We start from the raw sequence: 27,541 nt of genomic DNA on the forward strand, positions 1-27,541 counted from the left end.
GCACGTTTTTATTTTGCTACTAGATGAATATTTATGTTTACTAAAAACCTGCTAGAAATCTGCTTAAGTAGTGTCTAGTGCGCAATGATTCAAAAGCTAAGGGTACGTGAAGAAGAGTAGCTAAAGTTGAAGTAGTTGACCTCCTTTTCAGGAAAGCTGAACGGTTAGGCAATTATAGCATTTTAATATTAAGAGTTATGCTAGAATGTGGAGCTATAAAGCTACATTGTGAAGTACGATGATATCCTGGGTGAGAAAGAAATTGGACTAAATGGGGATGTCAGATCAAGTGGACAGGTTATGTGAACCATAACCGTAGAACCCTTCATGGTATCTAGGGAATGAATATATTTATTTCACATGGAATGTCCGAAGTTGCCCTCTACATGAGTAGCCTCAACCAGAAGTAGTTGTCCGAATGGCTTCTAACTCCTTAAGTTTTGCTGCTTTCCAAAATATTGATAATATTAAAATTCCAAAGAATGATTCATCTACCACTGACTGTCTTTTTTACAATTCTAAAATTACCTTACCAGTTAAGAAGGACATTTTGAAGTACATTCTTCGTACAATAATGTTTCTTCTACTTTGGAACACTTAGTGTGAGGCAAACATCTGTGTTTCATCTTTTTTCCAAGGACAAAATTATGTAAAATAGAAATAGAGGGCTATATGGTTGTATTAAAGAAAATGACCGTAGCTACCTGCCTACAAAAGACGAGCTCAGTATTGTTTTTCTTGAGGCGGGAAGTAGTTGTCTTTCTTGAAGCCCTGGTTTCTCCCGACTTTTCCTGGTCTTTGATTTCTTATAGTTAGCATTTTGAGGCCTCTAGCCAAAGGAAATGACCTCCCTATTTTACGAGGATCACTAAGCTGCATTATGAGATCTCTAGCAAGTTAAGACTGTAGACTGTGGAGTAAAGAAGCTGCCACGTGTTAATAATTATTATTATGAGTTAATAAAGTAAAAAACCTATTTTTTCAGGCGGGGCTTAACGTCCAACTACCAATTAGGTGTCGTGGACGAAGGCGGAAGCTCATACTTTACCATAAACAATTATTTCTGACTGAGAACTGGGAAAATCTCCCACTTACCAAGTTCTTGACCAACTAGACCAACACCCGCCCCATTATTAGTTAATTAATTTGTCTAAAAATCTAGATCTGCCCCAAAAATTTACACCAAGTAAATAAAAAACTGTTAAAAAAATACAATGGAAAGATTTGATTTTTTTTTAAATGTATGAACGAATATAAATAAAATAACCTAAAATATAAGAAATCATAAAGTTTATCTTCAAAATCTTTAGAATCCAACAAAGTTTAGATTCTTAAAAATTTCATTTAATGGTGATATAACTAGAAGTTATGTACAGGTACACTCTTTCAAGGTTATCCTCTCCCAGAAGCAAGAACAATCAGAAGAGATTTCAGTGTTACTTTTCAAGATGTATAATAACATAGTTGGAAGATTATTTTAAGTGAGGTAACCTTCAGCACGAAATAACTTACTAAAACATGAAGAAGTTGATATTTTGATCTTGTAGATTCAACACAGATTAATCGAAGGTAAAGAAATTTCTGTGAATATCTATTTTTGATAAACCAATAAATATAATGAAGTATTCGTATATAGAAGCATAAAGCATGAAAATTACATTTTTAAATATCACAATTAATCCTTCAAATTGAATTTACTACACTGAACAGAAGGGATAAGGCGGGAATGAATAATTAAAATTTATGACTAGTGATGGTTATATTTATTATTATAATTTATTTTTATTCTCCTATCGAGTGGAAATTCGCAGGCCAATTGGTTGCCACAGGACTTTTTACGCATGGAAATCTGTAGCGATGAAGGAAACTTGAAAAGCTATAACTACAATCATCAGGTTCTCATCACAATTCTTCGTCAGATTATAGATTCTCTGTTACAAAACGGGCTTCATAGCCGAGCACAAACAAATATAAACATTTAAAACGTACTAGAATATGCTCCTAAATAGAAGTACCTGGTTAGAGCCCAGTTAGCTACCACTGATTTTCTTTTCTTAGAAAAGACTGTTCGGTTATGAAAAGCTAGAACGGTCTGTAATGAGAGAACACTGACCTGAAGCGGTAGAGTTCTGAGAAGGCTCTCAGCTCCAATAACTTTAAATGATGGCAAGAAATAAAAAAAGTAATATGAGCATTTTCTAGCGCAATACATTCCGTATTATTATTTAATCAAACCATGGGGTTAGTTCCTTCATTCTCTTCTTGATAAATTTTGGTATAATTTCTTTTCTTTTTTTTTAGAAAAAACCAGGGCACCAACAAGATCAATATCCTAACATGATGACTATACTTTTTTATGGAACTTCTTCCTAGATATCTCTTGTTAGTTAGATGCTGCTAATTCTCTAGTAGAGGACATGCAGATCAGATGTACATAAGATATGAATGAAATGCGATCTAGGTAAAAGAGAAGTCAGGGGTATTCAGTTTGTAGAAAGTATAAAAAAAAGAAATGCACTTAAAAAGAAGGAAGACAGTTAAACATCCAGTGGGCGTGCTAGAAAGAGACAATAAGATAGTAAATAGTAAGAAGAGTGATGACGTGTGCAGTATATAAGAGAAAGTGTTGGCAGCAATGTTGCACAGTTCACTACAGCACTCCGCATGAGGATCATAGTGAGTAAATTTTTTATTGCTTTATCTGAGTAACAAGTATTCTAAGAATTTTCATTGATAATGGTTACAGGTAACATCTGCATTGATTTCAACATCTTTCTAAACTTACAAGTTTATGCAAACATGGTACTGGTGTCATTTCATTGACTCATCTATATAAATTTTTTATTTTAATAGCTAAATTTCAAAATTCTGTTCAATAAAATGGTACTTTCGGTTAGTGATACTGATCGAAATCTTATCTTGGCACCTTCTTAGGTCTCCTCCGCGTGGAGCGTCAGCGATACTCCAAACAATCGGATGAAAGAGCGGCCAAGGCACAATTTCAAGTAAAAACAGCTTGCCTTTCGGAGAAGTTAACACCTCCATGCCATTTTTTTCAAATCTCTTTCACTACTCATACAAATTTGTTGAAATTATGGGAGTTCTTTAACCGTTAGTTTCCCTTTTCAAATTTAATTTAATTTGTACTTTTGAGCACATTTAAATTGGTTGCTTAAAGTCCGAGGGGAAATAAATGAATTATTTTTCCGCATTATTGCCGCTGATCCTATATTTTATTCTTATTTTCTGATGGATGACAGGTATTTATTTTGGCATAACTATTTTTTATGAGAAAATTGAAAATCCGGGTCATTCCAAATTGTAATTTTATTATAGCGATGAATATAAATTTCTTAATTTGAACTTTATTTAGGCAGTTAGAGTACCAAATATAAAGGTGAAACCTTTGAATTTCTTATTAAGAATAAGTCTAAATTACCTGTATCAGGATTAAAGTCATCCTTGATTCAAATTTGGGCATCCTTAGTGGCTGGGCGGTTGAAACATCATATTTTGCAGTTTACGGTTGGTCCCATGTGTTACATTCACTTAGTTCATCTACTTGGATACATGTAGTTTTAAATTTTATTAGTTAAAGGGGTTTGCCTTCCCCAACCTAACAGTCCGTAAGGTTATACGCAGTCCATATCAGATTTGATATCAGAGTTTTTACTTGATTAAGCTGTTAATACTTGAAATTGTGCCTTGGCCGCTCTCTTATCCGATTGTTTGGATTATCCCTGATGCTACACGTGGAGGAGGCCTAAGAAGATGCCAAAATAATATTTTGACAATATCACAACCGAAAATACCGTTTTCTGAATTTAATAACAGTATTTTGAGGTTTTCTAGAAAAGTTTACCTACGATTTTGCCTTAAACTTAATTATTGTAATTATACACATTCAGATCTACAGTATTTGAATAATTTTTCTGGAAAAAATTCACTTGGTGAACTTTGCATTAAAGGCTATTTCAATGTAATCCACGATCCTATTTATAAAATTACTATTAAAACTTGCGGGGTTGGTCCCATGGTTATGAAGCGTGGTTTTGTAAGTAACCCAATAGAATGTGTACCTACTTTTTGTTAGAAAAAATGTATGGGCTTTTTCTCTCGTCTAAGTTACCGAAATTTGTAGTTTTCATGCCTCCACTCGAAAAAATTAGTCAATTATCTTTGTAGTAAAAATTTAAAGCTTAAATAAAATTTAATTACATAAAGTACAGTAAGAGAAAGTGAATACCAAAGTTTATTGTTGTTGTGAACGGGTATTACTGCACTTCAAAAGATCTACAGCACCGGTGAAGTAAAACCTATGTTCAGTAGAAAGTTCTGGACAAACGAAAAAAGCGGAAAATCAGCTGTAAGGAATATCCACATCCTGTGCTAACACACACAGAATCCCTCCAATAACTTCTTAAGAAATTATGAAGAAGACTTTCCCAAATTCTGGTACGGTATATTTAACGACTGTTAACTCCCGTGACTCTCCAAGAAAGTCACAGGAAGGGTGGGGAGCTAGCAGCAAGGGATATACGAAGTATATATAGTATACTCCAAGAGTAACCCAGGGGTTAGAGGCGAGACCCACAAAGCTAAGATGTATTATGGTACTGGGTACGATTCTCGGTCTAGGCCTTGGTTTTTATTTAAAGGTGAAACAAGAAATTTATGGTGAAGTATGTTTCCTAATAGCTTCCGATCACGACTTCTAATTAGGAAGTCGGACTTGAAGCATCACTTAATTTTTTTCCCCCTGAAGCCAACCGTCTCTTCCAGCCAATCACTGACAAATATCTGAGGGCGTTTGGATATGATGTCATCCGTGAAGAACTTATTCCTTCACCTGAATGTACCACTTTACTGAACGCATATTTCATAAAAGTTTATTGCGAATGAATATGATATTAACACAAAGAGTTTAAGCTGTAAAGCAAAGAGAACAACTGGCATTTCTTTCTGGAAAAGAGTTTATAAAACTAATGATTTGTAGATTTTTTTTTTGTTGTTGTAGAGATAAAAAAAATAAAGTAAAAATTGTTACAGATAATAACCTTGGTTGTTTGTGGGTGCGCCTTAGCACAACCACAACTGAGGCGAAGACCAGAACGCTTTCCAGAATTCCTTCCCCAAGCTCAACATCAAGATGGTGAGTATAAACAATTTCAACAGTCTTCGAAGCAATTTCAACCGCCACAATCCACACCTAGTGCACAAGTTTTGGACAGAGTTCGACCTACACCAATTCCGATTATTAGATTCGATAAACAACAGTCAATAGATGGTTCTTATAAAGCTAGGTAATCATTTAATTATCTTTTTTATTTACTTAAGCCATTTAATACTTAAAATAAATAATCATCTTCATTTTATAAATTGCGTACTCATAGATTTTTAGCTTTTACTTAAATCATCTTTTGTTAGTAAAATTTGTATTTAAGGCTGTACTTGAGGTGGGGTTAAAGGAGGCTTCCCGTTATGTTATAAATTTGAGCGTAAAGTACTCTTTTACGAACAGATAGAAATTTTTTGTGGAATATTGCTAGGAATTTAATATGCCTTACTTGTTCAAGCTTTGGAGAAAATTTGTGCGTCAAATCTTTGAGTACGGTTGTTAGAAAAAGTCGTGTGAGCCGTTTGCTAAGTGTGAGAAGTCGTTTATTTTAATACAGGTTGGTCAGTCATTGGTTATCTTGCAGTCCACTGTGAATACTGGCGTTTCTCGAACATATAGCATGCGATTTTACCTGCTATTGCTTCAAGAGAAGGACAGTCATCAGTGATTTGAGCAATAATTAGCCTCTCCTATTGGAGAAGCCAATCCTGTCTAGGAAAGCATGGCCGTATGATCATCCTGATTGCAAAATTTAGGGAAAATCTTAGAAGCTATTATTTTTAATTATTTTAAAATTATTTTTAGTTAATTCATACTTACAACTAAGGAATTTACTTAATGTTAGTGGCAAAGTAACGTTATCGAACATGTATAAGTGGCAGAACCGTTTAATCAATTAATTGCATTTTCGGGAAAAATCTATACTTAATCTTTTTCAGAAGTGAGTCAAATTTTCTAGGGAAAATTTTAATCAATTTTTAAATCTAAGTGAGTGCTACTTGTAGGCAAAGTTTAAAGAAAATCGTGGGTAGCATTGAGGAGATAATGCCTTCAGTAATGCTGCTTTGGAATAAGATATTTTGGCCGCCAACTTTCTGATAAGTCCTAAGGGAAGATCAAACGAAATATGAACTGTTGAGCCAGAAAGTTCACGTATTACATTCATTTATTTTCTAAACCACTTTTTGGACTTTAAAGGGCGTCAAAAACTGATATTTTAGAAGAGGATTTGAATATCGAACATTTGTCATAATTACAATTTAAATTAGTGACATTTCATTGTGTTCTCGATTATTTATATTTTTCTGAATGTGCTGATTTAATACCATGTAGAACACTTTCCAATGAGAACTGCGGAATTCGCCTCAGAAGCCTAGACAAATTAAGGAGCAGTTGAATCTGCAAAGTAGACGTATTAGTCAAAATCATGGAGTAGAACTTCGAATTGACTTCAACGCAGAATATTTAGACTTTCACTAATTATTATGCTAAAGGATTCTCTAACATATTAGTATAGAACTACGCATTACAAGAAAAGAGCGGCTAATTAAAAATTACAACCTTGAACTTAAGAAATATGCTAACAGGTGATGAAATGAAGCGTCTACTTTTTCTACAATTTCTGTTTAAACCACATAAAACCCTACTACTTTATGTCGATAATTTTTCAGAGAAAAATGTTTTGGTACATTCTCAGGATCAGAATCTGAGAACGTATACAGTGTCTTATCAAGAAAAGGAATAAACATGAATCAAAGCTCAGTAAAAATGAATTAATTTATTTTTAAAAGGATAAATTTTAGTCATTTTTCAATTTCCAGTTAATTTTGATATTCTACTTCATTTTTAATCAGGAGGTAACGCTAGATGTTTTTGGAATGATTAGAAATTTAATTTAAGTTTCATTTAACATATCTCTGCTGTCATTCAATTAAAAATCAGCTAACATTTAATTAGGAAAGACAAATTAAAAAAGGAATTTCAAAAATTCGTAACAATGAGATGGCGAAGATTGATGTAATACCACTTAACTCTCCAATTGATATTAAACATGGTCGTGTCACCCATCTCATTTTATATTTATAGACATTCCACTGAAAGAGCATAAAGTTATGTTAACATAACTAACGGTCCTAATTTCACTACAGCTAGACCTAGTCACGATAGAAGCAAGTATGACCTCTGACGTAAGTTTAAATGATGCAAGCTATGGAGGCTATGTCATCTTCATATCTTACCAACATCTGGCCAATGTTATTTCTTGCCTTATATCTTTAAATAAAAAAGGTGGGGAGAAAATATGCTGTAAAAAGAAACTCTATTCAATGTTAGGACATCCTCACGTTTAAGTTATATAATCACCAACGAATAGAGATTTGGGAGTATCATAGTACATCTTGCCCAACCTAATTTTATTACTTTAAAAAATTTTAAAGATTCATCATTTAATTATTTCAGTTCAATAATTGAGTGTCTTAACGTGCTAGAGAGATTACTTTTACTTGAACACTCTTTGAAATCAGACACTGCTGCAGTTGCTCCTTTTCTTTAGACAGAATCGCATCCCCTAAAGATGGTAGAGATGATAATCTAAGCAAAGCAATGATTAAACTTATTACAAAGCATATAAAAGAAAAAAAATTAAGAAAATGTTTAGAAAACCTATGGAAAAAAACCTTTGCTCATTATAATCCTTGATCACCTAAGTAAGATCTAGTATTCCTAAAATATGTTATATTTATGTTTAAAATATTATAAAGTCTATTTACGATTAAATAACGAATTACGAATTAATTTACGATTTTATATCACGAATTTAAAGTCTGAAGAATCGCCAAAGTAAGCATCAAATATAATGGAAAAACTGAGGCGTATGAAAGTAACAGCGGTTATGAAGCATACAATTGTAATTGAGAGTTCCATACTTTGAGTAGAGATCCAACAAGGTAGATAGATGTTATGTGCCACCTGAAAAAGTAGGCGATTACTTTACTAATGGAAAAACTAGAAATCTATTGAATTTCCAGCAATACTAAAATACATATATGAATGCGGAAGGAATTAACGTTCTGGAATTTCCCACTCGAAAATCCCGGGTTTGAATCCAGTTAGATTTTCTCTTCCTAAGAGCTACCTACACCTCACCTCGTCCGGTGATTCTCTCGCTAACGGGAGAACTCTGTTTGGAAGCCGGCAGTGCACTGAAAAATAGCTTTAAATTTAAAAATTAAACTAGGAGTGCATTTAAACTATCAATTCCAAAGTTATGGAAAATAATTAAATTTACAAGACAATGTTTACTACAGAAATTGAAATTAATATTACATCAAGCTTTCTCCAAATTTTATAATCTAGTTGCAATAAAGTTTTATGGAGTAATCAACTGAGAAATTTTAATTTAAAAAAATAATACGTTTGCACAAGATTGCATCAGCTTTTACAGTGATCTTGAAAATATGTTTTTTAATTAAATTTTGTTTACTTCTTCAGTAATTAATATTCTATTAATAATTAATTATAGAAGTGCTATTCAGAAAAGATACTTTTCTATTAAGAATTGGACTTCGTTTTGTAATAGTGTCCATTGGTGAGTGCGCGCATTGTATTTGAAAGGAATAAAATCAACATCCATTTGCAAATAAGCAACCCCTAAAATTAGGAATATTTTCTGCCACAGCTCAAATTCTATTCCTGTTCGTGACTTCATTAATTCACTGCTATTATGGTAAAATATTTAAATTGCCCAATGGCAATTAAAATGTTTTAGAGTTAATTTTTATTACCCTTATCGATCCCTTACCTTTTTTATTTTCTTTGTTGACTCCGAGTATTCCCTTGTCCTAAAGGGAATCCAACAGACACGATCGTGAAAAAACGAGAGCAATTGAGTATTTATCAGAGATACCCTCTGAAATCCAAAAACAAATGGTATATAAAATAGTTCTGTACATCAAAGGCATATAAATATGTCCAAGTCGAAGAATCACAGTAAGCTAAAACTACAATTGAACGTTTGGTTCGCAATCGAAATTTCTGAAACTAGAAATAAAACTATATTGACAGGGTTTGGTCGAAAATGACACCAACAATAATCGTTCAACTTCGTTGATGATATATTTGCAATTCATGCTTAACAATATTTCCTCAGATGTTTGGATGGTTGTTGATTTCAAATCTTTTCAGCTACGAAACAGGCAACAGTATCATCGCAGAAGAAACTGGATTTTTGAAGAATGTTGGAGTGAAAGATGAAGAAGCATTAGTACAATATGGTTCATATTCCTACACTGATCCTGATGGCAACATAATAACAGTAAGATACACGGCTGATGAGGGTGGTTTCCGGGCTGAAGGAGATCACCTGCCAACTCCACCACCTGTACCTCCAGAAGTTCAGAAAGGATTGGACATAATTTTTGAATCCATCAGGCAACAAGCGGTACGTTTCATTTTTGATATATTTTTTCTAATTTTTTCCTCCGTTTCTCGCATCATATTTTTCATTTTTCCGCCTGTCCTCTGAACTCTTTAAAAATACTATATGCCATTTTAACGATAAAAAGATAACTTATTTCGGAAAAGCACTTTTTCTTTACAAATCCTTTTTCAAAATTTACATTTTATAATTTTTAATTAGAGTTATTTCTGCGAAAAGGTTAAATGTAAGTTCATTTGCTTAATATTTCTGCGCTACCTATTCCTAACTTTGCTAAAGAATTTAGAACTTAGAACGTATGAAAACTTTCTTTTACTTTAAGAATCTATTTTATAGAAGAATAAGAATTTTATTAAGAGAAATTATTATAATTTATCAAAAATTTTATTTTTTACTTTTCATAGCAAGTAATCCGAAAAACTATTTTTACAAATTGGCCTGTGTGTGGGTATAGTTATCCTCCGTAAATAGAAAACAAATAATCGCAAAAAGTTCCAATTTGACATTTAGCTTAGGCGCCACTAGAGAGTGCTACAATAAAGTTTTGTCCCAAAATCAATCGTCATGAAGAATAAAACTTATCACAGCAATGATTAAGTTCAACAGATGGTGAACACATATGTAAGCGAATTTTCAGCACTCTGTCATTATGTACGACAGTATGAACGCTCTCCAAAAGTTAGAACAATCCGGTAGTGACCCTTCCTTTTTGATCGTGGACACGTTAATACTGCTACATAAAATAAATTCTAACCGTTTGTGGTGTGGGTGATAGCATACTGCGGATTGGGTGGAAATGAAAAGGCCGATATTAGTGCGAAACTGGCTTTCCTTCTCCAAGAAACACCAACAGAGCCACTAAGAACCTCAGATTCTCCAAAAACTAAAAAACAAAAAAATCTGCTACAGAAAATGAACAGAAATTTATTCATACTCGAAAATCGTCAAAGGCAAATTCTACTCCTCTTTACAATCCTCCATACTAGTGAAACCATGGTTTGCAGCATTTTCAGAAAACAGAAGATTTTACAGTACCATGAGTAGGTTGAGATTCAATCACAGCTACTCACTTCACCAATTGACACTTATTGGCAGACAAATAGACCCCATATTCTGCTGCGTTAAAGAATCCGAAGCCAATCACATTATCTTGGCCTGCAGCAAGTTTATATTTCTGCAAATCTGTTTTTGTGAACAGTAGGGATTAGCTATGGAGGGCAATATAACAGAAGAACTGGCCATTTCCAACCAACTTAAACACTATACGAGTACTGTCTTACCCAAACATTTACCCATACTTATATAACTACATAAGGACAAATAAAATTAAAATATAATAGGCTTTCCCGCAACCATACTGTCAATGATTTTAAAACTCGACATACTAACAGACAAACTACCCAATATTTAAAAACAGACCAATGAATGTTGGCTAATTTGCAATAACCATAAGGCCAAAAAGAATAAAGAAAAAAGCTAAATATGACTTTAAATTAAAATAACTTCGCTAAATATATTTTCTCATATCTTCATATTTCCACGAAAACAGCTGCTATGATTTTATTTGAACTTCGACTAGTTGTTTATGTATGTATAATAATACATAAATTTACAATTTTAAGTGAAGACATTTACTAAGTATTAGAAGTTAGAGGATAGTAATTAGAGAAAGTCGTGTTAGAGTTCATCCCAGATTTAATGTTATTAATATATTAATTTTTATTCGTATCTTAGTACTAAATTTTTAAATAAAAGTATATTTTAGGAAAAAGATGTACAAGAGAAGCGATTTGAGAACAGTCATTTAGAATCTGCAAATTATCCAGCATCCAGACAGGAAGATGATGGCCGCTACAGACCTTAGAAAAGGACAATGTATAAAAACAGATGGTATCTTACTAATCTTTGGAATACAATAGACTGAATAATATAAAAAGGAAAAGGCTTCATTATTGCCAGAATGTATTAAAGCTTCTGAACACCATACAAATGATGGAAGTCTGACGTATGAATTACTGCTAATGAAGAGGAATTTCTTCTGTTCTTTTAAGCATTAATATATGTTTATAGTGTACATACTGTAATATTTCTTTTATTTAAATAAAAAGTAACCATTTTATAAAAATATGGAATACTTATTTGATATATTTGTGAAAAAAGGTGTTTATTTATTCAAAGAGAAGAGAGTACGGTACTTCTGAACAATAAATTTTAACGTTTGTAATAGTAAAACAACTCATTAAATTTCTGTCAAATATCCTTCTTTGTTTTTTTGTATTTATACCATTTAAATTTCGAATGCACATAAAATTGCTTTAACTGATCATTAAACATATATCATAAATTGGATCCAGATGTCACTTTTTTTATGTCAAAACCCAAAGTGAAAACTACCTTGAATTTGTCAATGAACTAGATTGATTAAAACGTTCTGAATGAAAAGAATCTATTTTTCTGTTTTAAATGTTATGTTAGGGAGTGTTATCACTGGGTAACTTCTCCCCTCAATTAGTGGAGTTTGTAGTGGTATCAGCTATTGACATTGTTACTAATAGTGCATCTAGCGCTGGTGTAACTTAACAAATATATTAAAAAAAAAAAAAAAAAATATGTCACTTTTTCCACGGATACCTACGGAGTACCGTAACGGTAATATTAGAAACAAAATTTATTTAAAATCTCAATATTATTTACATTCATATTGCTTTTATTAGTACCATATTGTTTAATCTATTCCTCTTCAACTTGATTTTTTATTATTTCCCCCAGATTCTAATTCATGCTGATGGAAACACACAAAAACCCAGCTCTAATTTTACTAAATTGTACTGATGTCCAAATTAAATGTTTTCTTATACGTTTCTGAGTTTCATTTGTCATAATTAGCGATATTATTTGTTAGTGGATTTACACTATGTATGGCATTTCGAAATTTTCTTCAATATGCCATTCACATATTGTACCTTTGTTATTTTATGGAAATTAGCAATTGGTATGTGCTTTGGAGCATCAATTGACAAATCTAGCTTTGCACCCTTTTAAAGTTCTTTCAAGTTAGTCTCGCCAGTTGACTCAACTTGCAACTGCGTTGAGGCAGTTCAGGTCTAACCTAGACCATATATATTTTATTAGCAAAACTCATTGTGGAGATTCTATTTAATAGAAGAAAATATTGTAGTAATGTGTGAAGTGAATGTAAGAGATCTGTTTAAGCAAGAACAAGTACTAAAGTATTAGCACATATTAGAAGCCCAATCGGCTGCATTATTTACATACATATGATTATGGCGGCGTATTTGTTGGTCTTATTTTAGTGAATAGTATTGCTTGCGTTTTTTCAATGTTTATTTTAATTTTCTGCCCATGGAAATACTATTTTAATTTTGAATTAGCCGGTTCGAAATTGTTTAATGAAAGTACCCATGATGACGTATATTTATGAAGAGTTGACAGTAATCAGGGACAGCATCACACTTTTCTTTTATAAGCTTGTGATTTAGAAAAATAACAAACAGCACGAGCATAAGGACTGATCTTTGAGGTACTCATCTGTAATAGGGACGTTATAACTATCCTGTTACGCTCTCGTGCATTTGTTGGCCATGATACAGGCGTTCCTCTGGCTCTACCAGGGTCACAGTTCCGTCGAATGTACTGAGAAGAAACCATGCCATCTGCAGCCTTTCTTGCATCAGTTGAGCTGGTAAAGTAGTTCGTTCATTAGAGCTAGCGTGCATTTTAATTTTTCTTAAAAATGTTTTTGAATTCCCAGCGGCAAGTTATTGTGTAACACTTGGCTGCAATTAGGGACACACCTTTCGATTGCAAGGAGTAATCACAAAAATACATAATTCAAAATTAATCTAGTAATAATATATCCTGATCAATAAAAATGTCTGATATATAAATATTAATTTTTAATACTTTACAATATACAAAATATGTACAGAAATGAAATAAAATCAAAACAAAAACTCTTCAATATTTTACAAAAATTATTCACAAAAGTAAAATAGAATTCAGAGGATATATTTTTCCGGTATAAAGAATAATTTTCAAAATGAATGTTCCCAAAGTGTGTAATAAAATTTTTGTTTTTCTGATTTATTTATTAAATAATATTTATCTATGTAAAGAAAACTGACCAATAAAGTTTGTATTTTTCTGCAAAAATTATAAATAATAAACAATAGGTTAGATATTTATTTAAAATATTAATCAGACTTTTTTAAAAAATAAGACTTTTCTTACTTAAGTAAGAGAAAGTAAAAAATATATATAGTAAAATAGTTTAGTTAAATAGGTAAACTAACTGAAAGAAGATATGGTTTACTAAAAGAATTTCACCTACATTACCATCAATCCTACATGTTCCTCACATTAACCATTCCATATTAAATTCCTACTCGTCCGCTCTTTGATTGCTGGTAATTAATCATATTTAAAATAAGGAGAGAGAGCTTTTAAAACTTCAGAATTCAGATGTCTTTATATGAAGTACAATACAATAATTTTATCAGTGGGAGTATTTTCCAAACTTAAGTTTGAAAAATTTAATCACAAATTATATTATTTTATTTATATATATACGCGTTTACAAAGTTTAAAAGTTAACTTTTTTCGACTTTTATTTGTTCTCTAAAAAACAATTCAAGACGGTTGAAAATGAAATAACTTTTGGTAAAATTATTCCATCAATCAATAACATTCTTAGAACCTATCGCGTAGAAATTAAAAATATTTATATATAAGTTGGAAGTTAAAAAATAAAATCAGTATCAATAACAATTAAAAATAGGACACAAATACAATATGTTAAGTGATTTTATTTACAAAATTAATTTAACACAATTACTGAGATTTCATTTTAATATTTTATGAATAGCAATTTGTTAAAAAGGCTTTTCAGTCCAACAATTGAGAAATGTTTGGGTTATTACAAAAACTGTGTAGATTAAATATTATTTTATTGGAAAGTTAATCAAACATAAGCAGCTAATTAACGGTCTTTCTAACACAGAAACTTAGTTCCACTAATACTAATGTCCGAACATGAATAATAATAAAAAAAGTTTGAAATAATGACTGATAGCCTTTTAACACATGCAATATTGTATTTTCTTTACTTCATTTTTTTTTTTTTCAGGTTAAATCAAAGCATCAATTTTAAGTTTGAATAATTTTAAGATTATTTTCATGAAAAATATAAAATATACTTTAATATATCTCTTGTTCAAGATGATTACAACAAAAATAGGTTTAATGTAAACATTAAATTATATTGTTGGGCGATCAATCTTTTCTAGTAAAGAATTACATACCTTAATGGGGTTTATTCAAGCGTAGACAAGCTGGCTCATTCCCCACTTTATTCTACACACTAAGTACACACACACACAAAAAAAAACTGCCATAATAAAAGATAAAAACAAATCTTATTAATTATTTTAAATTCAAATTCTGAATGAAACTAACAATGGCAGTTTTCCTCCAAAGTGTACGTTCTATTAGTGGAGTATTTATTTAGTTATTTCCAGTCAATAATTAAATCTGTTAAAAAGACGAGATCTAGATGTAAGATTTACATTCCCGTTATAATCCGAGTAAAAATCATCAGCAAATCCCATTCTTCCATTCTTATAAGGTCTATAAAGATTTTTTGTCTCTAAAGGTATTAATTGTTCCGATACTGGCCCGAAAGAAACTTTCTTCTGATTTGAAGTTTTAAATATCTATAAAAAGGAAGTATAAAATTAACTATAAATTCTTTACTTACATAAAACAAAACTGCAACAACAGATACTTACCGAAGAGCTTTGACCAAGTCTCGACTTGATCCCACTACTACATTTATTTAAACCACCTAGAAAAAAAAAAAGCTTTGAAAAAAGTCAAAATGAAAAAAAAGTTTCACCTAAATAAATATGACTAATTTCTATTTTTTGTTTTTAATCAATAGTTTACCCTATTTTTACATTTTTATTATTTATTTATTCAAAAGCGCTTTAACATCTGAAGTCACTGGGACTTAAACTCTAAAGGCTGGCTGATAAATTCGAACCCGAATCGAAGTAGGCCAGCCAAAGAGTTAATCCATTTCCTCTATTATTATTGTACTGGTTCTCATAAAAGAAGGTTAACTTACTGAGACCAATAGATTCTATAGGAGAAGATCTTTTCGATAGAATTGATCCTTTACTGAGGACCCCAGTTCGCTCCTCCAGGCGATCCTAAATTACATAAATTAAATTAAATTTCTTACAAAAATTACTTTAAAATAACATGTGAATAAACGCACTGTAGAGCAGTGATACATTATTTAGTAATATAAATTAGGAATAAAAACCAGGTTTTTTTTTGCACTGTCGTTTTATCATACAGTCATAAATAATTAAATACTTATGTATCATAGAGCTGAATTATTCAGTGCAGCTTTAAATAAATGCCGGGTAACACCATAGTTTGTTAAGCAGTATGTTAAGCATAGTTACTAAGCAGTATGTTATTATTTCCTAGAACACAGAAGCTTCAAATGCATTTAATATTTACTCTAATAACTTTCTGACTGCAATTGGCCGATAATCGCTGAATATAGGAACTGTTTTTGTAATTTTCAGAATATTTATTATATATTTATTTTTAATAGAAAACTTCTTTAAGCTCTTCCAAATGTTTAGTAATTATTAAATAATATAAAAAAAACTTAGTAGATATAAATGTGCATTAACGCAATGAGAAAAAAAAATTGAATTGTAGACAATATCTAAATAATAGGCAATATCAAAACCATAGGGAGCAAGCAGCTTTTTGAATCAAATTTAATAAAAGTTACAAAACTAACCATCATCCCAAGTCTTGCTTTTACAGTCTTTTCTGACCTGAAACCACCCATGTTTCCTGAAAATAAATAGCATATCAATTAGAAAAATAACAAAAAAAAAAAAAAAATTCCAATACCTAAAAATTTACTACACTATACTTAGTAAAAAGATGAAAAAAATATTTTAGTATTTTTATTTAAATAAATATATAATTGTAATAGGAGATTTCCTGCAACGAGTATGAATAAATATTGCACTTTGCTTACTTATTGTGTTCTAACGCCAAACAAATCGCGTAGCTGCCCCTCTAAACTGCCAATTCTAATCAACGAACACAACCATCTACTTACTGCACAATAACAATCACTATTGTAATAATTGTTTTCATGAAAACCTAAAGATTTAGGGGGAAATTATAATTACTTAAGAGCAAAATGTTTATCGAAACAAGGGGGATTCCTTGAATTGAGGCTACTGGCGACTCCCTGGTTAAAACCAAGAATTTAATACTCCTAAAATTATTATATGAAAGTTTGTTAACTCAAAAGAAAGAATCAGCAATCTAAATTGAATTGAATGGGTCTTCTCTAAATGGCAGAAACACCTTTAGAACTTATAAGCTCATTTAAATTAAGCCTTATATGTATCTCTAAGGGAGACACTTCTTTTTTCCATTAAAAGTTTCTAGGTTTGCATGTAGTTAGCAGTCTTAAGTTTAGAAAAATTGGTGTTACCGTTAATAATTCCGAAGCGCTCAGAAATTTATTTTTACGTTGCCAGTCCGATGATGAACAAAACCCTGATTCCTTTCACCAATGTCGTCCACTACGTTAGGTTGTTTGTACACAAAAGACTAAATTGCAATTAGAATCCAAAAGACTGAATTTGTATCGACTATTGAAAAAAGATTACTTGAACGATTCAAACAACTAATTACAAATTAACAAATTGTCTTCGATTAATGGATAGCGAAAACGATTTAAGGTACATAAATTTATGTAAAACCAACTAAAACGCAAACTGAATTACATTTATCTAGCAGAACGACTTGCAGTTGAGATTAACTTAATAAAAAAAATTGTTCTTTTCAATAATTCAAGAAAAATGGTTAAAGAGAACAATGTGGTTAAACGCAAACAAGAACTTTAGCACTTACTTAGACCAATAGGTTCTTCATCCATCTCAAGTCTACGTAGAGAAGGGGAGACAGAACGCTGCGGGAAAAAATAAAGTTAGTACACCAAAAAATAAAACACTTAAAAAACACCTTTTTTTTACAGTACAAGCTCGACAAATCTACTTACAGACATTCTTCCTAATCTTGCTTTGATTTTTTTTTTAAGATTATCAAAAGCTTCTGAAAAACAAATTTAATCAATTTATACTCTTTCTACAAATTTCTAAAATTCATAACCTAGTAATCAGTAAACCATTTGACGAGTTAATTTTATTTTTTTAATTAAGACTCACTGGTTTCAAGTCCATTTGTATCAGGAGAAGGAGACCTTGTTCTCTTTCTACCACGTCTTTCAAACGCTGCGGCTAGTGATTGTGCTTCTGCTTCATCAGCTCTCATAGTGAACATTATTGGTTTGGATTTGGATTTGTTACCATTTTGTATAACTGGGGGAAAAAAATAAATAAATAGAATTAAATACAAAGAACTACTTTGATAAATCTCTCAAGGGATGGATTTTTCCATCTAATAAAAGATATATTTAGTGAATATTTAGCGTAATTCTTCAGTGTTACAGAGGAATGTAGGAGAACAAATTGAAAAGAGAAAGAAGTACTCTGCATAAAGGAGTTGTGGTAAAGAAGAAAAAACAAAAAAATTATGAAAACTTCAACATTTTATAATTACCTCTTTTTACTCTGGGCATTTCTGGTGAAAAATCTGCACCATTTGGTGCTGGCTTATAAGATACTTTTGCAGGACTTCTGCTTGGATTATAAGTGGTAGGTGATGTCTTGCCCCCAAGTCGTGAAAAGACACTTTCATTGCTGCTCTAATAAAGTCAACAATAAATAAATGAATATATAAAAAGGTTTTTTGTTTAGTAATTTACAATCTGTATAAATATATACAATAAGTATAATAAATAGGAGGTGAAAGAGATGACTGGTGCGGGAAGAGCAGGAGGAGAGAAGCTACCCAGCGGTAGCACTCTCTATATGAGAGAGGAATGTGAAGAGGAGAATATGAGTGGGAGAGAGTAGAGATTTAGTTCTTCAACTGTAAGGAAATCGCGGGGCCATTGGCGATTCAGTCGGCGAGGAGTATTAGGGATGTCAGAGGAGGCGAGAGACTGTACAAGAGGATTAGAGTTAGTAGAGAGAGAGCAGTATGGAATTTTTGATAATTAGTCTTGGCGAGTTGGTCTATGAAGGGAATGTTGAGGTCGGTGTGAAGGAAGAGGTTAGTCACCGTAGAAAGGAGCGTCAGCTATCTGTCGGAGGAGTTTTGACTGAAATGTTTGTACTGTCCGTATGTTTGGCTGAACCCCACAGCCCTAGTCCTGTAAGTCCACATAGGTTTGAGGATAGTTCTGTATATTAATCGTTTGAGATCAATGGGTAATTTGGAGCGTCGTCCAAGAAGTCCGTAAATTAGTTTCGCACGTTTTGTCATTGCTTGTCTTTTAAGTCTAGTGTGTGGGTTTCCACGTGAGTCGCTTGTCTATGTAGAGCCCAAGGTAGCGCACCAGATCTGTACACGGAAGAGGATTACTGTTGAAGAGGACAGGTGGACAGGAGCCCCGCTGGAGAGTAAACGTGGCATGCTGGCAATAAAAAGGTTAAATTAATTTTAAATATTTATTTGGGGGTTGGTGAAGATATTTTTTATGTGTACAAAATACAATAGCATTTGATCTAAATGAACACTTTTTCATTAATAATAATTAGGAATCTCCAAAATCCCCCTAAATACTGTTTATATAAAAAAAGTATTTCTTTTTTTGGATTTTTTTTAATTATTTTAAATTTGTTAAAATAATAAACTCAGAGAGTCAGCAATTTTAGTGCGAAAGGGAAACATACTTGAAGTTCAAATCTTTACACCAAACTCATTATCAACCTCTGATTCCGAAACCACTCAGAGTAACAACAAACATGCGGGCTACGACAGATCAGTGAAACAATATTTCACGAAACAATTCTCAAATGCTGTACAGGGCGTCTCAATAGTATTTGTGAAGTTTAATTTTCTCAACATTTAAAACTTAAAGCATTGTCTCTGCTAATTAACTTCTTTGTTAATCTAAATTCCAATTTTTTTTGTAGAATTTTGAAAACAAAGAGAGTTTTCAGTCACTTTTTTAGTTTCTCTTCTTATTTTTTGGTTTACAAAATAAAAAAAAAAAAAAAAAAGTTGGTAAGGAAGCGGTGAGGTAAATGGTTTTTGCGAAAGACCCGTATTCGAGTCTAGTCGGTTGCCTTTACACTTTCTCTTTTTAGGAATTTTAATAGCTAACAGAAAACATTGGGGTTGTTGGGGGCAGTTAATGCGCTGAGAAGGTTCCAGGCACAGATAACCACAGTGTAGACTCGCCTTTGTCGATGGTAAAGTCCACCTACTCAGTCCAGGCACAAGAAATCTAATCCACTCTCCGACTCGAAGAAATAATGGACTGGAAAATATCTTCTTTCTAAATGGAAGTAAATAGTGCAGAAATTGTGAGTGCACTATACTTGCATGGATCTAGTGCTGAACAAAAGGGGTATGGATTTTAAAACGGAGAAAAAGCAACACATTTTAGTCTTCTTTAATCACGCAGCATCAAGTGTCGCAGACTTCCCTTTTATCTCTCTATCTCACGAAGCATTTTTACAAAATAATATGAAGTAAATATGTAAATAGATGTAAATACCATGGATTTACTTAATTACGCATTTCACTTTTAAAATCATATCTTACTTTGAGAAACGTACGGTTTCATTTTTGACAGGGTGATATTCGCCAGATAAAAAAAAAAAATAGTTATTCTTTGCGTATATGAATGAATGAATATGACCTTCCTGTTTTAAGAGCTAGACCCTTGTATAGGAGCAAAACATTAATATCAAACAAGTGAGCTTGAAAATCGGACCTTCATTTTATTGATTTGCATACATAAAGTTTAAAGCAGCAAGCGATCAAACCGAGTTTGACTGTTATTATGTATACATAATAATTGTATAAAAATAAAAATATCTCGTAAGTAAAAAGAACACAAACTACGTTTTATGAACTTCGTTTTATTGATAGATATAGATCTGTATATTCGATAAGCTTTAGGAGCAGAATTAAATCGATTACAATTCTCTTAAAGAATAGCTGATAAAAAAAAAAAAACCGTTAGGATTAAAACATATTGTTGGAAATCATTGATTTTTGGATCAATCAGGAATTGATTCTTGATCATGTTTAGAAACTAGCAAATACTTTTTATTTTTTAAATAATAATTATTCACGTAAAGCAAAATAAGGGCAAATTTATCTTTCTAAAAATTCTTTTGACTTTCTCCAAAAATTTTTAAGTATTATTTTGCACTTTATCCTCTTCAGGAAACTTATTCCATCCATTTTCACATCTTTAGATTCTTATGCATATCTTGCTTGTACCGTTTAGAACGTCTCTTGTCCTAAGAATTATTAATTTAATTATTTATTTTGAAAAACAATCTCAAGAGTAAAAATATAATAATTAAATATGTCCTTTCTTGCAAAATCCTTTTCTTACTTCTAGATAATATTGCAGAATTTATGTAGTTTTTTTTTGTTTTCAAAAAGGAACACTTTGATGTCCTGCCGACTCGAAAAAAGCTGTGATAATGATATATATTCGAAAATTTAAAAATTCCATTGAACAAAAAGGGTCGAAAGATGATCCTTCAGATCCAGTGGGGAATGTCTGTAGATGAAGCTACTCTTGAGAAACGAAACTTCTGAGTGTAGGTCTATTGAGTTTTACATTATATTTAATTATAATAACTAAATTAAGCCTTAATAGACTCCATTTTAGTAATAACGGTAAGCCGATAAATAGCTGTGAGTTATATCAACACTTTTTAAACAGATAGCCATATTAAACACTATTAGACGCTTGTTGTAATCTCAAAGACAACCACTGACACTTGAAGGAGCCAACAAAACTTACGTACAGAATTTAGTTTTACCTACACTGCATGTAGGAAATCTAAATTTAATACCATTTGTATTGTATTACAGCACTATATTGTGAAGACCACTTACACTTGATTCTGGTGAATCCGAAGGTTCATCGGCAACTTCTACTCCCAATCTTTCAAAGACTTTGCCTTTACTATTAATTGCTTCGTCGTTGTGGCGAATTGGACTTTCCACTACAATATACAGAAAACATTGTTTTATAACTTTCAAATAATATCTACTCTGATGAAATCATTTTGTCAAGAAAAATGAAGGTTGTTATTAATTTTTCAATTCTTTATATTAATGAAAAACTTCATAAAGCTTAGAACGAATTAAAAAATATATAACTTAAACAAACAACCATAGGAACACCCAGGACTAAAATGCAACTAAATGCATTTTTCATTTACAACTATACTTTCATTTAGAATGCAATATAATCACTTTCTTATGGGAGATTATTTCTGAGAATATATTTACCAAATATTTTAGGGAAACATGATCTTTCTGAGCTATAAGAGCCACAGTCTTTCAGACAGATCTAGTTCCAATAAATTTGTTATGCTGAGATCAAAAAAAAGAAAATAATAAATAGCAGAGTCGTTTCTTTTCATTCTACTAGCAATTTAGTCCTAAAATAATAATAATACCTATTGTCTAGGCGCTCGGGCATTCATGATCAAGGCTTAATGAATAAGAAGGTGACCTGCCCGGAAATGGTACCTACAAAGGAGTTTGCTACATGCCAACCCAGAAAGCGTGGACGTGAAAATAGACGTAGGACCTGAGGTGGGTGAAAATCTCAGGCCAGAGACGGCGAAACTCACGTGAGTTTACACGGTATTATTCCAACAAGATGGGCAAGTCATTCGGACAACCAATGATCACTAACAGGCCTGTTTAGATTTTAAACAAATATTTTACATGGACTTATCAACGGATAACCTGTTCAGGTTTGTTAGAAAGAAGAAGAAACTGAACTACACATACTGGAGTAATGCTTTAAATAGAAGGTGCCACAATTGATCCCCTGGGTACGCGGTGGAATGAGCTCACTGTCTGAACTCTCACAGAATCTAATTTAAATATTGACCACATTTTTAGATGAGAGAATTATGTTTAGAATACATTTGACTGGAGGATTCATGTTTATAAAAAAGAACTTAGAGCTGGAATTTTTCAAATAATGTTTTAAAGGCTAGATTATGATTGCATTTGTTTAAGCATAAGTGCAGGTGAATGCATAAGTTTTTTCGGGTTTAACTAAGAGATGGCGGCAGCGAAAAGTACGCAGCGTATTAATTTGACACATACGTCAGTTTGTTCGTCTGACATTTAAAACTACAAACACACACAAGTTGAGTCCGCCAAAAACTAGCGTCTTTGTTTTATCGTTCAGTGATCATGTCGAGTTTTGTGCCAGAAAAAGAACATTTGTGGCACGCATGGCTTTTCTTATTTAATCAAAAGAAAAAGGCTGTTGAAAGTCATCGTTTGCTGGTTGAAACACATGGTGAACACGCTCCATTGATTAGAACATGTGAGACAAGGTTTCGACAATTTAAAAGTGGTGATTTCAATGTGAAAGACAGTGAGCGCTCTGGTAGACCACAAAAATGCGAAGACGAGCAATTGTAGGAGTTATTGAATGATGACCTAACTCAAACTCAACGGCAATTAGCAGAGGGATTACATGTATCACATGAAACAATCAGCAGACGTTCACGAGCAATGGGAAAGATCAATAAACTCGGTAGATGGGTCCCACACAATTTAAATGAACGTCAAATGGAAAATCGCTAAGTCACTTGTGAAATGCTGTTTCAATGCTACGGAAGGAAATCATTTTTGTATCGAATTGTGACGGGTGACGAAAAATGGATTTATTTTGAAAACCTGAAGCGGAAAAAATCGTGGCTTTCACCTGGCGAAGCCGGTCCATCAACACCAAGGCAAAATCGCTTCGGCAAGAAGACAATGCTCTGTGTCTGGTGGGACCAGAGCGGTATTGTGTATTATGAACTCTTGAAGCCCGCCGAAATTGTTAATACACAACGCTATCGCCAAAAAATGATTAATTTAAACCACGCATTTATCGAAAGACGACCGGAATGGGCCAGAAGACATGGCAAAGTGATTTTGTTGTCTCACACAGCTAAACCAGTGAAAGACACCTTCAAATCGCACTTGGATGGGACATCCTTCCGCACCCGCCGTACTCCCCAGACCTGGCGCCATCTGACTATCACCTCTTCGCATCGATGGGGCACGCGCTCGCATAGCAGCACTTCAGCAATTTCGAGGAAGTTGGAAAATGGCTCGACGAATGGTTTGCCGCAAAAGACAAGCAGTTTTTCTGGCATGGTATTCATAAATTACCTGAAAGATGGGCGAAATGTGTAGAAGCCGATAGCTAATATTTTGAATAAAAAAAAATTAATTTCCCTTGAAAATTACGTGTTTTTTAAAACCAAAAAACCGGAAAAAAGCATACACCTAAGTACAATTGGATAACCGAATTTTGCACCTACTCTCGGGGATTCAACCCCTGAAACCCTTAAATAAAGTAAAAATTTTTGGTTTAAAAAATTAAACAAAACTTTTTTTTCCAGCAGTTTTAATTATTTATTTATTTTTAGTCAGGAGAATTGTTTATTAAATCTTTTGTTTATTCCAGGGGTACCTAGAAACTTACCGTTTCAGTTCCTTTTGACATAAACAAAAAAGATTCTAGGCAGCGTTAAAATTCATTCGAACTTTTTACCACCATAAATGATTAAAAAAGAAATAAATCATTAATAACCAAACAAACCTGTAGATTTTTTCTTAATAGCAGTGTTGGCAACTATCGATGAAATTTTGGCTTTTTGATTTGTCCCACCACTACTGTCCTTCTTCTTTGATGGTAATAATTTTTCAGTTATTTGTGAACTCGTGGTCTGAGTGCTGCTTACACTACTTTGTGCAGTTGAAGTTCCTATTGCACGTTGACGAGATTCCACTGAGGATATGATTTTCTTGGCGATCGTACTTTTGTCTACGGTGTCTTCTTTCTCATTAGATATCCTCAATGGCACTGTAAAATAAAGCAAGTAATCAAAACAAAAAAAAAAAAGTAATATAAAACCTCAAATTTTGGAGCTTACTGGTAAAGCTGGCCGTTTTTGTACATTGATTCTTTCTGGCCGTAAATTGGATCTTTGTCCAATGGGTTTGGAGATGAAACCAAATGGTTTTCAAGGGTTTGAAGATGTGGCAAGCGATATGTTGCAGTAACCTTTTCTCAAAAAAAGAGACTTTAGTGTTGCAGTTTTTATTTTAGCAGACATTAATTTGAAGGTACGGCCTAAATTAATTTTTAATGAAGACGTCTTTACCAGCTGCTGTAACATACATCTTTTTAGAGGTTGTTGTCCTGTTTGCACCATTCTTTGGAGACGAATTTTTGTTAATGCACGACAGTGGTCGACCACATTCAATAATAAATGGTTCAAATTGTCTGGAAAGTATTTCAATTCAAAATCTCAAACCCATTAAAAGTGTGTAAGATGGGCTGTAAAGACGAATAAAGAGAGGACCAGTTTTACCAGTAACGTTCTAACTTGATGTTTGTTCTGAATGAGGAATATGAAAACTTCTTTCTGAATTATGTTCTAAACCTCTTCAGAGGATGCTACATCTAATGCAAAAAAAAAAGTTTTTATGATTTCTTATCAGAAGTTTTTTTTTTTTTAGAATTGTTGGCTAATGACCATTTCCAGACCATCAAATTCAGAATCCCATTCTATTACGTATTAAATTAAATTAAAATAAAGTTGTTATTGAGCAATTACTTGTAATTAGGAACAATATTAGTAAAAAAAGAAGGCCACTTTTTTTTCTCCTCAGTGTAGCTTTAAACACTCACAATTGTACTTACAATTTTTTACTACAGGCTTTTCTTTTTGAACAGGTTTAGCCACTTGACCATATTTAGCTGGGGCGGGTGATAATGTAGTGGTGGTTACATTCTGAAAGAAATAAATTAAAAAATTAAAAAGAAAAACAGATCTTATTTAGACATTTTTGCACTTCAAGCATTAATAACTTGTTCGCACTTCTATATTCGCCTGAAAATGGGACAAAAACTTTTAAACAACCTCATGCAGTGTCTGTATAAGATAGTCCAAGAAAAGAAGTATTAATAGTGAACAAAATATCTTCATCGATATTAGATTAAAGCCACCCTGGCCTGCAGATCAAGGTAATAACATTTATTTACGAAGAGAAGGATCCCTGCATACAAGAAACGCCTTAAGACCAAGTTCAGTCCATTCCGTTCTTGGCGGTGTGCACTTAATGCCGCAATATTATGGTCTTAGACGCAACAAAGGGTTCAAAGTTTAACAGCAGATGTGTACAACATTATTTAGTGATTAGGCATCATTAATTTCTGTAAGAAAGGAATATTTGGACACAAATAAACTTATCAATATCAACATAAACAACAAAACTAACTACATTACCTGCACATCAATCAGAAAAAAACCACACATATTACAAATAAATTTTCTGAAAAAAGCGATCACCAGTTCACTTAATTGGTACAGTTATATAAAAAAAGTAAAAATGATGAACCTAAACCATTCAGAAATCTACCCAATAGCCAATTACAGTATTTACAGTCACTAGGACCTCGCCTAACCTCTTAATTTGTGTTTGTTCTTCTGTCTTGTTAAAACAGAAAAGCGAACATTAAAAACCAGTCGATGCAAACAAAATGAAACAATAATGTGGAAAATGTGAAACATTTCAGTCACGACAGGCTCAATAAATATGTAAAAAACATAATACTTACTTCTTCATAAACTGTTTTTGCATGGCGAAGAATAGCAATAATATGTCCCATTAGGGTAATACCCATGTCAACCAAATATTCTTTTTTAATTTCCGACAACATATCCAACTGAATTTCATTTTTTGAGAAAGTTACTGCGTAAGTTCGTGATGACTCCATAGGAATGCCGGCTGAGGTGAAAAATTTCAGCCATGATTCTAAAAATAAAAATATATCGCTGTTAGTCTATACTTTAACTTAAAACTCCTCACGCTTATAATTCAAAAACGTATCGCACACTATTATAGCTGCACAAAGTTTCCCAAATACTAATTTCGTTTTATTACATTAATTTCTAATCACTCATAAAATTCATGCATGAAAAAGTGTAATTTATTTACTATCAGCTTTTAAACACTGTTTCAATTTATACACTAAAAACAAAAAAATGTTTAAATAAATATTAAAATATTCAATGTTTGGCTAATTGATCTGATTATCTATACTGACAAGAATTATATTTTTTTACAGTGTGACACAAAAACTTAAAATATAAAAATTATATCAAATAAAAGAAGCGAAATAAGTTATATGAGTAAGCAAGCAAGTTATGTATCTTTCTTCAAACTATCTCAATATAAATATCTCTATTATGGGCATTTACAAATCAGTGTATTTTCTAGGTGGCTTCTTGAAATCTATAAGATAATCACAACTCTTATCACAGAAATTAATTATGAAGTAACTAAATATCAATCTCTAAATTAGGAAAGGAAAGTTGTCCTTATGAAAGAAAATGGGATATTTTAAACAGGTGTTCATATATATTTACGTTCGGTTTGTTGTAACACTTACCTGCACTGCAATCTGATTTCATGTTCCAAAAAGGAAATGCACATTCACTAACAAAACAAATTTTCTAACATACAAACACTCCAACCCTCGGCGTTAATTTTCATAGCGTTGTTATGAAAGGTTCATACATTGAATACCTTACCTAATGCCCAACCATATTTGATTTGGTAATCATCTGATAACTGCAGGGAAGCCAACATAAATAAAAACTAAAGTGATTGAAAATAAATAAGTTATTTTTAGCTGGAATTAATTGACATATTGAAAGTAAAACAATTAAGTAAATTCTAAATAAAAAGTAATAAAATTTTAGTTAAACTAATTAATGAATTTTTCAAAC

The 27,541-nt window shown here is 32.2% G+C and overlaps 2 protein-coding genes across 3 annotated transcripts; one reads left to right on the forward strand and one right to left on the reverse strand.

Annotated features, from left to right (window-relative positions):
- Positions 1-2,562: 2,562 nt before the first annotated feature.
- LOC141452729 (endocuticle structural glycoprotein SgAbd-8-like) lies at positions 2,563-11,679 on the forward strand. The gene is made up of 4 exons (XM_074125121.1): positions 2,563-2,676; positions 5,050-5,303; positions 9,302-9,557; positions 11,320-11,679. The coding sequence occupies exons 1-4, from the start codon at positions 2,665-2,667 to the stop codon at positions 11,416-11,418; spliced, it is 621 nt and encodes a 206-aa protein (XP_073981222.1). The 5' UTR covers positions 2,563-2,664; the 3' UTR covers positions 11,419-11,679.
- A 2,267-nt stretch (positions 11,680-13,946) lies between these two features.
- On the reverse strand, positions 13,947-27,361 carry LOC141452727 (uncharacterized). Of its 2 annotated transcripts, XR_012457559.1 has the most exons (14): positions 27,202-27,361; positions 26,368-26,564; positions 25,450-25,540; positions 24,343-24,606; positions 21,612-21,721; positions 18,240-18,384; positions 17,846-17,998; positions 17,680-17,732; positions 17,532-17,589; positions 16,396-16,451; positions 15,700-15,784; positions 15,362-15,417; positions 15,030-15,286; positions 14,876-14,934 (listed from the first exon to the last, which is right to left on the reverse strand). XR_012457559.1 is itself a non-coding variant. In XM_074125119.1 (13 exons), exons 1-13 carry the CDS (start codon positions 27,221-27,223, stop codon positions 15,092-15,094), a joined length of 1,485 nt encoding a protein of 494 aa, XP_073981220.1. In that variant the 5' UTR covers positions 27,224-27,361; the 3' UTR covers positions 13,947-15,091. The 2 variants fall into 2 exon arrangements, 1 of the variants encoding a protein (XP_073981220.1); XM_074125119.1 differs by having other exon boundaries at positions 13,947-15,286.
- Positions 27,362-27,541: the final 180 nt, after the last annotated feature.

Source organism: Rhodnius prolixus, unplaced genomic scaffold (genome assembly GCF_049639745.1).
Source record: "Rhodnius prolixus isolate KJV_2025 unplaced genomic scaffold, Rpr scaffold_3, whole genome shotgun sequence".
Lineage (NCBI taxonomy): Eukaryota > Metazoa > Arthropoda > Insecta > Hemiptera > Reduviidae > Rhodnius > Rhodnius prolixus.

Coding starts and splice junctions, on each gene's coding strand:
- LOC141452729 (XM_074125121.1), top strand. Junction 5,304..9,301: donor GATGGTTCTTATAAAGCTAG/GTAATCATTTAA, acceptor AAATCTTTTCAG/CTACGAAACAGGCAACAGTA. Junction 9,558..11,319: donor AATCCATCAGGCAACAAGCG/GTACGTTTCATT, acceptor AGTATATTTTAG/GAAAAAGATGTACAAGAGAA.
- LOC141452727 (XM_074125119.1), bottom strand. CDS start 27,223: ATGAAATCAGATTGCAGTGCAG. Junction 25,541..26,367: donor CAAAAACAGTTTATGAAGAA/GTAAGTATTATG, acceptor TATTTCTTTCAG/AATGTAACCACCACTACATT. Junction 15,785..16,395: donor AAGCAAGACTTGGGATGATG/GTTAGTTTTGTA, acceptor TATGTAATTTAG/GATCGCCTGGAGGAGCGAAC.